The sequence below is a fragment of the Neopsephotus bourkii genome, unplaced genomic scaffold (assembly GCF_033783945.1).
Source record: "Neopsephotus bourkii isolate Nb327-2 ecotype Australia unplaced genomic scaffold, CSIRO-AGI_Nbou_v1 NB_1765, whole genome shotgun sequence".
Taxonomy (NCBI): Eukaryota; Metazoa; Chordata; class Aves; order Psittaciformes; family Psittacidae; genus Neopsephotus; species Neopsephotus bourkii.
In genome coordinates this window covers 8,545,456-8,561,000 of record NW_026902239.1, presented here as the reverse complement: position 1 = coordinate 8,561,000, position 15,545 = coordinate 8,545,456, and the positions used below count along the sequence as shown (strand labels likewise).

Below are 15,545 nucleotides of genomic sequence, written 5' to 3'. Positions count from 1 at the left end.
GAACTATTTTAATCAAAAAAGGGTTTCATTCTCTCTTTCTTGACTTCTTTACGCAACAGAGCAAGTCCCCATCCCAGTGAGATGTGGACTGAGAAAGCAATCCATTACATGAATTGCCCTGCTTTGTTTCATTTTTCATTCTTTCCTGTAAGTTGGAGTTTCTGTGGCTGTGAGGAGAGGAAGAGATGGCCACACAGATATCACACACTACCCTGGATGTAACGTTTCTGACGGGTTTGAGCATTTCAGAAAAATATAACAGCTTGTTTCAGATTCAGTATATTACTTAAATCAAATAGAAATATTGCATGCCATTTAAAAATAAACACAAGGTACATTTGGAAATAAACCACCACTTTATAATAAAGCAATTTTTAAAATCTCTGAAACACAACATTAAGTTTTGCTGGGGTTTCAACAATTCAGCCAAATCAAGTGAAGTTCATAGAAGGTTCAGCTATAAGTGAAAAGAGGTGAGACTACACAGTTTCACTCAAATCTCAGAAAAAAGTCTAATGTGCTTAGCTGGAAACGATGCTTGGAGTTTTTTAGAAGCAAAGACCCTGTTCACTGGCACTTTAATTCTCTGCAGACTGCCAGAGCAGTTAAAGCCTCGAGGCTTTAGTGAAAATACAGATAAATCCTGAAAGCTTTTTAAGAGACAACCCTTAGTCATGCACAACAAGGCATCCACTTCTAAAAAGAGGGAAAGGATTGCATTTATAGTACTATAATTTGTTACAGCAAACTGGCACAAATCAGAAAAATTACACAGGCTTTCAAATATAAAGCCTTTCTCTGGGTTTGTGTGTGTTTTTTAAGGACTGCTTTTGGTCTAATTAAGTTTTTGTCCCTATCTGCAAACCTGATCTTGCCCGTGCATCTCTATCACCAGAACAATGATAGGGACCGATCTGACAAAGGTGACATCGCTAGAAGTGACAGGGGCTCACAGGCAGCAGCTCAGAGTTGCCCTTTCTGCATTATTTACAGGATATTTGGGGTAACAGTGTCAGCTCCCAGGGGAAATCCTCCCTTGCTTTGGGAGTCAAGGTTACTGGTGACCCTGAAAAATCATTCTGCCCACATTTGTTTGCATCCACAAGTGATCACAGGTCACACTCACCTTCTTCCTTCAGAGACTGCATGCTTATTTCTAATGGTGGAGTCCTGAAATACTTTATTTATGTTTTCAATTATGCTTTCATCAACATAGTTGTAGCTGTGCTCTTCTTCCTCATCCTCTTCTGCCTCACAATTGCCAAGTGCCTGATTTGTTAGGCCTGAAAAATTAGCAAAAAATAACTGTAAAGAAATGGAAGAATCTGCCCTTGCCCTATAAAAAATATACAATTCATGCAGACAACCACAAAAGCAAAAGGCAAAGAAAGCAATGTTCTCCTCATTTCTCTTGTTTTCATATCTTAAAAAACTTACCTAAGTTCCTGAAGAATACCTGGCAGATCAAGAATGAAACCCAGCTGAGCATTTTATGAGAGTCTTAGCGGAAGAATTCCTGTTTTAGCTTTTGCACAATACTTGTACTTCAGTGTCTGTGGGCAAACAAGATAATCTACTCTCCACTAGCTGTGCACAAGTAACTATAAGGTTTATTAAAATGGTTAAAAAGTGTAATCACTGATAGTGCAAAAGCAGGCAGACAAAATTGACCGTGTCAAGAGAAAAGTAGTCCACTTGCCATGTGCAGCATGTACCATCCCTATTACAGATTTGCTCCTTTGCTGTCATGTTTCATTACCTGAAGAGACGAGTCTTTGCAGCTAGGAAACTGTTCTGATACTTTGGGATTTCCTAGAACAAACCTCCCATTTCTTCTTAATCTGAAGGCGACGTAACAAAGATACAGGCTTGAAAGTGGCTTGAGGTTAAAATTAAAAGTTCTGAAGCATATTTATTTACATCCACCTAGACCAACCTCAGGCAATACTGAGGACAAACCCTCCCAAAAGCAGTTCCCTTTTCTCACAAAGGCAGAGACCCTTACAGGAGACTACTCTGCAGCTCCAGCACTGGGTTGAGTTCTGCACTGAATCTTGGTACATAGTGCCACATTACAGCTCATACTGATGAGGTATAGCTTGCTGCCAAAATGTCCCAGAGTCTTCTTCTCTGCCTGGGTGATCCTACTGCTTCTCTGAGGCTAGAGGTAGCTCCAAAAACCACATGGGACCACTGGTCATATGGAGCAGGACATCACAAGTACTGGCCAGTGAATGCCCCACATCCCGCCTCCAGAGCCACCATATCCCTTCGTTCATGCTACAGTGGGGAAGAACCAGGTAGCAGTAGGATAGAAATTCCCTTACCAGGAGCAGCTCCCCCTTGGGTTTTATCAGGAAGCTTCACATTATATGGAACTGAAAGGATGCTGTGTTTCTAAAGCAAAAGGTTTCACCTGAAATGGCAAAACAGTGTGAAACACTGCCTTTGGTAAAGCTGTTCCTGGTTTTTTAATTTGCTACAACATGCATATGCACAGGGCCTCACAGCATGTTCTGGACCCAGGACAACCTCCCAGCAAGGCTGTGCTTGTCAAACAGGTCCTTCTTTATGGGACTGAGCTTCTCAAACAAGAATCCTCCCAAGCTTACTCTTATGACCACTGTGTGCCCCTTCGGCAAGAAAACAGCTGCATATACTCCCAGTGGTGTCCAACTCCCACTTGTGCTCCTCCTGAGACTCTCCAAAGCTGAGGTGTCTCTCTCTGAAAAACTGTGTAGGAATCATTTCTTTCTGAAGTTGTGATCCTTTCCTTTATAGACTTTTCTTTTTAAGGCCAGAAATAACCCTGAAGTTAATCAAGCTGCTGACTAGCCACACCAGCACAGAGTTTCTCATAGACTAATTTACCTACGAGTACCCCTGCTACTTTTTAGGAATAAGTAACTTAGAAAAGTATTTACAGATCTACGCATCAAATGCAAAAAGAGCCAAAACCAAACCCAAACAACGACAAAAAAGAAAACCCAACCAAAACCCCAAACATAATGAGAAATTTAATTAAGATCATATTCACACATGTGGCCACTATCTTGTTAATAGACATTTTCAGGTTTGTAGTTCATTTGCAAGTTGGCTGTGTTTCATATAAGTAAACTAATGAATAAAACAGTCACTGAAAGAATAAACTAACCCCTCTGATTCATCAAGGGAAATACTGTTTCTGTGCTTAGACTTGCTAATATGGATATAAAGCACAGACTGCTCACGGATGGCATAGCCAGACTTCATTCTTTTCCAAACACATGGAAACAAAATGATATGCTTCTAAGCAAGACAGCTCAAGGAGAAGGGAAATTAATGTCATCAGGCCATACTAAATCAAAGCTGTCCTTAGTCCCAAACCTGTGTAGGATGCCTTCTGAAATGTATATATTTACACTTCAATAAAGCATTAAGCAGTGAAAGGGACAAGCTGAACGATCCCAAGAGGATTCTGAACAGTGAAATCAATGCGATTTCCTTCCCTGATTGAAAAAATATCCATTGCTCTCAACACTGAACTACTGAATCAGATATGCCATCTCAGCCTGCTAAGAAAACAAGGCTTATGTTATTGTGCTGTCTATCCATCCATCAATCTCTTCAGTAGTTTTAAAAGGTTTTTTTGCCAATTTCAGTCAGATTTGAAAAAGGGGCAGAAGTCTCAATGTGGTTACAAAAGCGAGAGTTGAATTAGTTCCTCTTTTGAAAGAAAAGCATGCAGAACACAGCTGTTATACACTCCATTTGGCAGCAGCCAGCGGGATAAATCAGTATGTGCATATTTGTTGGCCACTCAACACACAGATAGCTCCAGACCTGCTCTTTTTCTTTTGATAGGAGTGCCATAAGGAGAGTTTTGGTTATTATCAGGAGAAGAGCAACAGGGGACAACAGACCTGAATACTTATTAAACCAAATTAATCCTGCTCTTCCTGGAACAATTTGTATAATTATGTTTGCCGTTATAGTGGAAGGGTAGTGCTCTGCAGACTAGACATTTCCATTTATCTCACTTGTATCCTTGAATGAGTAAGATTTATTCCCCCTCCCCCCCCAGAATATACTTGCTGTTTTTTCACAAATTTCAAGGTCACAATTGTCATAATTCTCTATTCTGCCCTCCTTCAAAATGTAGCCAACAGAAGGAACTCAACCCATAAGGATTCCTGCTTGAATGAAACCAGTGCAAGAAACCCCAACTCATGTACATACAAGGCTGCATACCTAACCAACTCTGACCCTGACCATAACACAGTTTTCTAGCTGTGGCAAATATATCAGTTCAGGTTTTATGCTGCATGAACTAACATTCAACCACATAATAACATTTAGTGTTTATTTATGCTGAATTTGCAAACAATAGTTGTGAATTATTATGTGCAATAACAATGTGAATTAAACTTGGTAGAACCACATCCTTATTTATGCACATTACTGAAGTGAAAATGTACAGAACTAAAGGCATATGCAGAAGCCAGAGTGTTTTTATGAACAGTAGAATTTTATTTGCTGTGGGTCTGGTTCTAATGCTCCTCAGTACTAATGAGAGCTAATTCCTTATGTATTGCTACTGAAAACTATTCAGTGACAGCAGAATCAGTCTCTCTAAAACTAATGGACTGTTCCTTCAGCTGGCATTCATCAACTGTTACTTCAAGTGATCATGTAACATACCTTTAAGAACTGCAAAGTGCAACCATCAAAGTATTTCATATGCACTGTAGGGTTACAATTCATGTGTGGATAATATTTATCTCTCACGCAAATCTACCAACCCATTGTTTGGAAAAGTTTAATCTTAATCTTAATTTCTTAAAAAAAAATAAATTTCCTGGAAGAGATATCTGTTGACCACTTTCACTGTCCTTTTATATTTTAATTTTCTTCTTTGTCACTTTTTGCCTTGCTGGTTTTATTGAAATCTTAGAGACACTAATTTCCACTGTTGCACTACTGCCTCTTTTTGTAAAATAAATCCTCAGTGTATCAACAGCTCTTGCAGATAAGAAACAGCTCCCACAAGTTTTAAACAATTGCATACTTCAAGCCCAACAATACCTTCCTGCAAGAAAGTATGACAAGGGTTGAGGGCACTGGCCTGCACCTCTTTAGATCCCAGGTGCTGCTCTGCACAGAGCACGTGGAGCAGAGCCAGGCAGCACAGCTGGACACTGGGCAAGATGGCTCACATAAAGGCCTTTTCAGTTATCCTACAGGTAACTGCTTTACCTTCTCCTTTGCAACCACTTCCACAAGCTTCTGCCTGGAACCTCTGCCTATTACTGCAATTATAATCAGCCGTATCTAAGAAACGAATGAAATATGTAAAGATTCAGACCCTATGCTTTCTTTGCCCTGCTGTAGAACAAGTTACAGTTTGGTTAAGAGCAAAGTTGATTGAAAATGTTTAAATATAATTTAGTAAAGTGTACTCTCTGTCCTATGAAATTATGTGATCTCTGCCACATCATTTTCTTCCCTTTTTTAAACTTATCTCAGAATATGCATCAGCCAAGAGTAAGTTTTGTGTTCACAGCCCAAAAAAAAAAACAGAAAAAGAATCCAATTGCATTTTTTTAAAAGACAGTTATAGGACCATAGAAGCCAAAGTATCTAATAACAGTTTTGCCTTAACCAAAGACTGAGATGCAGTTGGAAGCTGGATGGAGTTCTCATACATGCATACACTAAAGGATTCCTAATTCATATTTCTTATCAATATGTGCCTAATTCCTAATTCTGAATGTTAATAACAAATCCCTGTGATGTCATAAAAGAACAGCTTTTTTTTTTTTTCTTTTTTTAATATTTCCCAATTCTATGGTTTGGGGGATATTTTGTTTAATTCATTTTAATATTTGTTTTAGACCACAGATCCATAACCAAATATGTGGCCTTAACTGATGGGACAGGAAGCTACAGCACAGGGGCAGAAATTTCTTAAACCGTCTGCATTGCCAAATTAGTAGACATTATATGTGTATCCTAAATGGCAATCAGAAGGCCCATTCTTTTTTCATTTTCTCCAATCCACTGGCCTCCTAAATCGAGTGCTTGAAGTCAGAATGTATAAATCTATTCCCCAAAATGTCTTGACATCAATAAACAAAGTCAATATAAACACTGTAACAATTCCAAAAAACTAAACCAGGGGCAAGAAGATTAGGTAAGATTAGCTTTAGAAACTCCACTTAGAATAAATTTCAAGGTCATAGAAAAACTGATAGAGCAGTTTTTTAAAGAGAGTTATTATCCTGCAGATATTGCTATTATTTCTAATGAATTCAAACTCAGTCAAATATAAGAAAATAAGGTAATGTCTTTAGTGGTCAATTCAGGTTTAATTGCAACAGAAGAAAAAAGTTCAATTTCTTAGCAACAAAGATAATAAATCCTATATTTAATAACATGAACTCTGTAAGGAAAGACAATAGAGGCTTTAAAGCTGAGAGAAAGGCATGTTGCTTTGCTTTTTGGAACAGTGTGGCCTTTGATAAGAAATAGCAATTGCCTCTGGTTGTTGGGGTTTTTTTTTGAGAGCACAGATTCAACATCCTTATTAGGAATCTGAAACAGGTTGGTGCTTTGAAGTGTGGCTTAACATTCATCAGTAGAAGTTTAAAGATTAGTCAGTGAATGGTGTATTTCCTCCTACTCAAAACCCACAGGAGTGTGTCTGTGTTATTAGTCTTGACATATTTTCTAATCCATTATCTTGTGAATTAGCAGAGCAGAGTATACTCTTTGGAACGGGCAAGCTTGTTGCACGCAACAGTGGACTCATGGGAATCCTTTGGCTGGCCTGGAAGAACTGCTATGTCATCTAATCCAATCTTCTGTATAATTCTGCAGTTATCTTTGAATTAAATCAAATAATTTTGGGCTATACTAACACACATCTCACAGAAAAAGATTTCATTTTGTCAGCGTACAATCCATCACTGTTCTTTCATCCAGGTTAAATCTGCCTAGCTCAAACCCACACTACACTCAAATTTAAGACAAAAGTTTGTACAGGGATATACTCTAAGGCAATTTAACAAGAAGCAATTTCCTAGTCCTGCAAAAGAAGAAACATTATGATGTGCTGCTTCTTGATTTTGTATGTATGTACTAAACAAAGGTCCTGAGTGTTTGTTTGAAACCCTCGGTAGCAAAGGCTATTTTTTACCTGTGAATAAGCCAGTCCTCAGCATAAACATTAAGCCTGGCCTACTTCAGTAAGGATGCTTTGGTCATGTTTTCTTCTGGTGCACTCCCCCACTGCTTCCCTCACCCTGCAGAGATTAATCCATGCAAGTGATCCAACTGATCCCTGTAGCATGGACAGTGTTTGTCAAAGCTGAGTCCCAGTGATTTGCAGGTAGCTCCTTTGACACAGAAGAGTACAGCATTAACCCATCTTGGTATTCATTTTTTTTCCTCAAGTTTAAAGAGAGGGTAATGTCTTCTGTAGCTGCCAATATGGAAGCTACCATTTACCCCTACAAATCTAATCAAATCATTAAGCAGTGACAAAACAGCATGCAGGTAGATTTTTTCAAAGCCACTAAGTATCAAATTTGGGATTATCTTTCAAAGCAGATACCAAAAAACCTTTCAAAAACCAGCCCACAATCAACATCTACAGCAGTAAGGATTAGTGAATATTCAACATGCTACACTAATTCATTATAAAAGCTGTTTATGTCGCATTTGGCTTTGTCAATATGAGTAGTTTCAAATAGTCCTTTTTAGGAGTCTTACACAGTAAATGACAAGACAATAAAGAGAAACTTTATGGGAAATTCAGTTATGATATCAGTTATCAGTTAACAAATGCTGTGAGAATGAGCGTTTGTGCTTTAGTCTTCCAAATATTTCAGAGTTGTAATTAATGTGATGTGTTCACATTTCAGATACAACCTGTGACTCACAGATTAATTAAATCAAATTTATTTTCTATATATACTGCAAAGTCTTTTGAATTTGTCCTCTTATCATTCAGTTTCTCAACTTTAGCACATTTCCTTCTGAAAAACCTGAAAGATAACTAGGGAAACTAACCTTCTGTCAAAAATGCTTGGGAAATTCAAGCAAACAGTGACTTTAAAACCAATTATCAGTCAAGTAATTTGCTCTTTTTTTTTTTCTTCAAAATACAAAAATGTGAAGACATCTTGACATCTTTAATGTAAATTGTTTGCTTGTCTTTAAAACCTGTTGGAATAAGAGTTTTTAATAACAGATTATGTGTAAACGTCATCCGAAAGCAAAAAGAAAGTTCATCTTTCCCACGTGTCTGTTCCTAAAAAGTACTGAATATTCACTCTGCAGTGTCAAACAGAGTTTAAGACCATGCTGCTGTTGAGAGCTTGGATGAATTTGCCTTATGTCATTTATGGAGGAAGAACAGAAATGTTCACTTTTCATCTCTTTTGAATAAGCCACATATTCCAAGTGAAATCACACAAGATAATTCTGTATGTAAATTACTTTTCAGGGCTGGGTAGAAGCTTTGTTATATCAATAACTCAAATAATAAAGCTTAACTGACCTTTAATCACACTGGTTTCCACTGATGTAGCATTTCCAGTCATGTCCTTCTTATTGTCATGATGCACCAAATCCTTTTGACAACTAACCTGTAATTCCAAAACATCAGCAGCTTGATTCGAGCACAATTTCTTGGTGGTGTCGACACAGAAATTCTGAAATTACATTGACTTTACATGTAAATTGTTACTCCAAACTGAATGTTTTCCGAGATGTGACACACAAAAGGAACATTCTTTGGGTTACTTCTATGAATTTTAACCGCATATCTTGTTTGTCAAAGTCATGTATCACATTTAACATGATGCTTGTTTTTGAGGCATGTACACCACAAAACATGACCAGAAGGCCAGCATCCTAGGTGAAGGAATCACCCTTAAAACTTACCTCTAATCTTTCTTTTCTTTTTGGGGGGTATATGGAGCTATGCAAACACAAGGAGGGAGATTTATGCATCCCTTTTGGTTGATGCAGATTTATTTCTGATTAACTATTTTTACTGTATCGATTATTAATTTAATGAGTTCTGTTACACATTACACCACAAATCCATATAAAGTCTGACATTTCAATTACATTCACCCAGAGGCATTCATAGTATAGCGAGTATAGTTATATGATAGGAACAGACAATTATCAGGTGATTCATTATAATGTTAATACATTGCAGGAAGTGAGTTATATGGATGTAGTATTTGCACCTCTTGAAATTCAGGCTTGATACATATATCTCCATAATTCTGTGTTTGGCTTGTTGGTTGCTGGTTTGGGTTTTTTAATTCTGAGGTACTTATGTCATAAATACTTTCAATCAAATACATATTTTTCATTTGTGTGAATAAGGGTCAATTAAAAGTGTCAAAAATACATCTTTAGAGAAGCTGTACAGTAGCTGGAATGTAGGTACAGTCCAATTGTAATCATTATATCAGAAAGTATGCATTTTAAAAAATAATCAGGATAGATTTTCCATGCAAAATAAAATGTGTATTTTCCTCAGCAATGACAAAGCCCATCCTATTCAGAGGGAGAAGGTCATGTTGGTAAAATTGACTGTAGCTACACAATAATAGCATCCGCTTTTTTCAGAATCAACCCACAGTTTGCAAAAAAACCCCATGAGCCCCCATTTTATGACAAACTGCCCTTAAAAAAAAAAAAAAAATATCAGCTAGCAACAAGAAAATCACTTGCAATTGAAATAAAAATTTGTGAGAGTATATTAAGAATAACAGATAAGGGTGAAATCTGTAAAATCTATCGACAATTTTCCTCAATGGGTGGGTCACAATGTAACATAAGTGAAAGCCCCTCATTTTTCAATTAGAGGAATCTATAGTAGTTTCTCCATTTTCTAAAATAAACACTGCAAGCTCGACCTGCAGGAGTTGACTGAATTACAGTATTCAGTGCCTGTTTGCATAGCACAGGCTGTACAATGCTGGCTAGTGCTGTCCTTGACTGCAAAAGAGCCTCTGAGGTCAAGCAAAGGTTTAAGCAATGATTCAATTCACAAAAACCTCAGCGATTTTTGTAAAAAGAAATAGGGATGAAAAATGTCAGAAGTTCTTCACAGCTGAGAATTAAAATAACCCAAAGAAAAAGGCACTGTTCAAACTAGGATAATGCTCAGCTGGTGTGTTGTGGAATGGCTTCATTGAGGTTACAAGACCCTTGCCTTTCTTTCATCAGCACAGCATGGCATTTATTTAATCTCCAGCTCTTTTCTCAATCATCTGCACACAAACATGCCTGTATGCACTACGTGTTTGTTGCTAATCTGGCCTGAGAATATGAACATACCTGTAAAGGTAGTTATCAAGAAACATCCACCTTTTGCTCAGGGAAAATACATGCTTAAATAATCATTTTTCAAAGCTGTCACTTGTCCTATCCTCACTATCAGTCATTCCTGTTTATGACAAATTAAAGCTCTTGGAAGGCCTGGAAACATTATTCAGATTCTTCCTGTGTTCAAGTTATTGGGCATACTTATCACATAGAAAGCTTCCACATAAAAGATAACTTTCAGGTAACAAGGGGATCTTAATTTAAATAGTAGACATAAAAAAACTGATTTTTTTTTTTTTAATATTAAATCTCTTATTTTCCAGTCAGCTCCTTATTTCAGAGAATCGGAGAATCATAGAATCGTAGAATCATAGAATGGTTTGGGTTTGAAGGGACCTTAAAGCTCCTCCAGTTCCAACCCTCCTGCCATGGGCAGGGACACCTTCCACTAGACCAGGTTGCTCAAAGCCCTATCCAACCTGCCCTTGGACACTGCAAGGGATGGGGCAGCCACAGCTTGTCTGGGCAACCTGTGCCAGTGCCTCACTACCCTCACAGTGAGGAATTTTTTCCAAATCCTAGTAAGCAATATTATAAATTAGTATGTTGAGATTATTTATTTTGCATTGCCTTAACTAACTAAAAACAAGCCTTGGTATCAAAACAGAAAGATTCTCCTCATTGAGAAGAATGTAGCTGAAATTTGTGCTGATCTATTTCATCAGTTATCAGCAAAACCACACATTGTAATACAGTGGTTATGTGGGGCACCTTGCAAACAAATTAAAAGATGCAGAATTCAAACATTTAAACATAAACAGATTACAGAAGCTGAATTGTCACTTCACTATATGCTGAAATCTGGTATCACTTAAACGTTCTTAATGGCAGTGTAGATAACAATTATGCTAGAGACCAACAGAGATAAGATGCTTTTTTAACCAAGAGTGAACTCTTACAGCAGTCTTTCAGATACGAGGAAGGCTTAACAGGATAGGGTTTCTGTCTACATGGGGTCATTTTTCAACTAATTTAAAAGTCAGGATGTCAGCCATGGTCTTCAGTACTGTTACTGCCAGAAGAGACACTAATTAAGTTAAAAACTCAGGATCTCAACTATAGTCATTTGTTATAACAGATCCCCTACTAGGAAACCCCAAATCTCAGCATTTGGAAAGTCCAACCAACAGCAACATGTGCATGAATTAAAAATTTTACCCCAGTGGCTAAGCATTGCCCATTACATCTTCACTTATCACCTAGAAACAACGCAGAAGACAAAGCAGAAACCCATAAAGGTCAGATAGCCTAAATTTGCCCAGTTCCTCTCAGGAAATAGGAGGTCTTATACTGAAAAGGATACAAAAAAGTGTGAAACCTAAGGTGAGAACTAAAGGGCTGGAAAAGCATCACATTAGTAAGAACAGAAGTTTCATCAGTCTGTGTATGTATGTGAGTGCAGAGTGTATTGAAGATGCACGCAACTGAAAATGCTGCAGTAGCAAACTGAGTTTCAGAGTGAACAGTTTGAATTAATTTCCCTGAAGAGCTTATGCACTACATTCACGTGTGAGAGAGTTCTCTTCTGCAAGCAAGTTTTCCCTCCACTTGTCTGCTTCAGAAGCAGCTAAGACCAGACAGGTGTTCTTGTTCTTACCAGTTTTACTGTACAAATAGTAACGCTTTGTCTATCTACAGTTCCAGTGACACAAAATCTGTTCCAAAAATGGCAATTGCCCCTGCGATTTAAGCATATGCTAGTATCCCCTTCTCACAGTTCCAAGGTGTGTTTTCCTCTGACTGCAAAATTTTGGGCTATTAGCAGTTGTCTCTCTGTGAATACTTCTTTCATTACTGGGTCTAAATGCTTTTTGAAGTCATTCACATAGAATCATAGAATAGTTAGGGTTGGAAAGGACCTTAAGATCATCTAGTTCTAACCCCCCTGCCATGGGCAGGGACACCTCCCACTAAACCATGTTACCCAAGGTTCTGGCCAGCCTGGCCTTGAACACCGCCAGGGATGGAGCATTCACAACTTCTTTGTAATCAACATCATGTGGCAACAAGTTCCAGAGTCCAGTTCTGCATTGTGTAAAATTTCCTTTGAGGTTTTTTTTTTTGTTGGTTGTTTTTTTTACTGCTCTACCTTGTGATTTCACGCTGCTGTTGTAATCCTTCTCTATTAATTTTCACCCTGCATTCAGGTTTTTACTCTTATTCCTCAGCACTTATTCCTTCAGGCTGAAGTGTTTCTGGTCTATTTTATCTTTCCTGCTACAGGAGCCAAACTGTAACTTATGATGCTTAAGCTCCAGAAATTCCTGCTTCTTTACAATATACAACCAAACCTATTGAACGCAGTCCATACACCACGCATACTTCAGACAGCAGGATTAGGTCACAACTATTCAACAGGCCAAGAATATAGCAAAGGAGTTCTTATAATAAAAACCCCAACCCAAAACAGAACAAAACCTTTGGAGGTGCCCAGTAAAAGTAGTGTAACCTATTCTGAGATAGAATAGCAGAAAGAGAAGCTCTTAAAGGAAGCAAGAAAGAATAAAAAAGAAGAGCTGTTACATCTGTTTACAAAAAAAAGCAACGTAATACATGTGTTCATAATACACATTAGCATTTTAGTTGCTTTTCTTCTTTTCTCTTTTTTTTTCTTAAGGAAAGAAGGCCTCAACAGCATGTAGAACATTCAGAGTAAAGAAGGAGAAGCAACATTTGTTTAAAATATAGAAAAATGTGGGGGTAAATATGAAACCAACAGCTGTCATAGTCTCTGAAAATGCTATGAGAGATATAGTGGCATAAACTAATCTGACAAAACTATGCTTTTCCAAACAGAAAGTCAAACTGTTATATGATTACAAATTACTCTAGTGAAGAGGAGCACTCATTTGTAAGAGCAATCAGTGCTGGACATGGCACTATACCTTTGGAGTACATTTATTATGAGTCACCTGCGCTAGCAGATACAGATCATAAAACTTATACTGCAATCTTTAAAGACAGCTTGGAGTGGCACTCTTTGCTGCTTTCAGAAACCCAAGCCAAAGCTCTAGATATATATCTTTGCTTTGGCATATACTGTACAGGTATATTTCTCTGTAAAATGCTTAATTGATGCATGCACCCTTCCACCAGAAAAAAAAGCTCTATATGTAGAACGAAAGTGCAATGAATGATTTTGCAGTCCAAACACATTTCACTGTTTACAGACAAAAAAGACAAATTATCCCCACAAGCTACAAATGAAGGTTCTGTAAGAAAGCCACATAGCACTGTATTCACAAGGAAGCCCTATCAGTCTGAGTGAATCTTTACGTTTTAATATTTTGGAAAATATGAGAGGGGTAGAGAGACATATATCAGTCTAAGTGAGACAGGGTATTCATAGCTGTTGATTTATAGAGAAGGCTTCTTGAATTTCATAGCAACTTGAATTTTCAGAGCTACCAATGCAATTTTTCTCCAACCCTCATTATATCTGCATGACTTTCTTCAGGAACAGTTTGGAACTCCAGTGAATCAGAGAAGAATCACATCTTTTGCTTCCCATATGTATCAATACAGAACCAGGGTAGACACTATCACAATCAGAGCCTTAGACCATCCCAAAAAGCAGATCTGAATTATTTTCTGGTTTGCAAGCACATAAACCAGAGTAACTACATTCTGGAGTAACTATTGGTCAGAGTCAGCTTTACACAGTTGCTAGTCAAAATTTCACTCATTATATGATTAGAAGTAGAAATGGGTACTTCCACTTAACAGATGGGAAACGCAAATTCAAATAGTGGGAACACATGCATGGAAACTGCTGACACCTCTCAGGAAATTTGCATTATTATGGCGGGCAGTTAGGACTGATTTATTCCACTTGAAAGGAAACGATTACTGTTAGATTATTACTCATTTGTATCCCAAGGTAGCTTTCTTATGTGATCTACTGGCAAACCAACTTATCTTGCATATCAAGTAATTTTTGCAAGGGCACAGTGTGCCCATAGTTAAGGGTACTGACAAAGGTCTATGATTTTGTAGTAAGGAATTTTAACAGTCATCCCCATTGTGCACTGATTCCAGTACAAGATATCAAGCCTTCATTTTCCACAGTCCATTGGAGTGTGGAAAAGGAAAAGATCTAGTTAGAAGATGCTTCAGAAAGGCCATGGACAATAAAGAGGATCCTTATTTAGCCTCATTAACGCACAGGATGGGAGCACTTTGGAGAATTATTATTTGCCTGAAGAACTCGTAAGGTCCTATAAACTACAGATGAACTATTTTTTGCCAAAGAAGGGGTCAAGATTATATGGTTTCAAAGACAGGAACAAAATTACATTGGTTTGTGAGTTCTCTGCCTAATAGGGACATGAAACGTCTCATGAAATTAAGTTTTTTTGATCAAGGTTCAAGCTCTTAACAGGTTTCTCTCTCATTAGGTACTTTCTGTACATGCCTACAATATCACAATTAATTTGGCTTTCATTATCAATAGTGTGGATTTTCACAAGGATAAAAAAGGGGGGTGGCTATGTAATAGCCACCACAGGCAGATGCCACTGTAAGGCTTATTCTTGTGGTTCAAACAATGTATTTAAAAAGCAGTATTCTCCTAACAGTAGGGACAGAATTAGTTAATCCGTGTTCAGAGCTTGAACAAGAATATCTGGTTGTAAAAAACCAAAGCAGACCAGAAAGTCACGTTCTAGCTATATTAATTTCTAAAAAAAAAATAAAAGCAAATAACATATCGAACTGAATGCACCTGGAGAAATCAGCGGCAGGCAGACCAGTCTGAGTTTTGCCCAACACACAGTTTCTCCGGGAGCTTGAACGAATATTCTCATGACACCCTGAGTGAAAAAGACTAAAAGGCAAAGGCAAGGAGATTCTTGTCTGCAGAGAGGGAGCTGCTCGGCACGAGGGGTCTTGGCTGAGTCGGCGGGCCTAGTACCACTAGATGGCTGTGTCCCCCACCTTATCAGTGGAATACAGGGTTGTAAGAGCTTACAGTCCAACAGTGCAACAATAGCTACAACCTCAGCATGCCAACTCTCCTGTGACAAAAACTTTTCCTGCTGCTCCACTCCTTTCCCCCCCATTTGAAAACACAAGCATGACAAATTCCACAGTTGTATCTGGGATGAGGTAGAAACAACATATTCTTGATAGGTTTTGATGATTTCCTGGAGCAG

General features: G+C 38.0%; 1 protein-coding gene across 2 annotated transcripts in view; it reads right to left on the bottom strand.

Annotated features, from left to right (window-relative positions):
• THEMIS (thymocyte selection associated) overlaps nt 1-15,545 on the bottom strand; it is an 80,398-nt gene that overhangs the window by 3,895 nt on the left and 60,958 nt on the right. Inside the window, exons 5-6 of one of the 2 annotated variants that reach the window (XM_061378260.1) lie at nt 8,543-8,696; nt 1,127-1,283 (exon numbers count right to left, since the gene is read on the bottom strand). In XM_061378260.1, coding sequence (XP_061234244.1) covers nt 1,127-1,283; nt 8,543-8,696 — 311 coding nt within the window. Of the gene's footprint in view, nt 1-1,122; nt 1,284-8,542; nt 8,697-15,545 lie in introns of those variants that run through there. The other variant, XM_061378261.1, reaches the window with a different exon arrangement.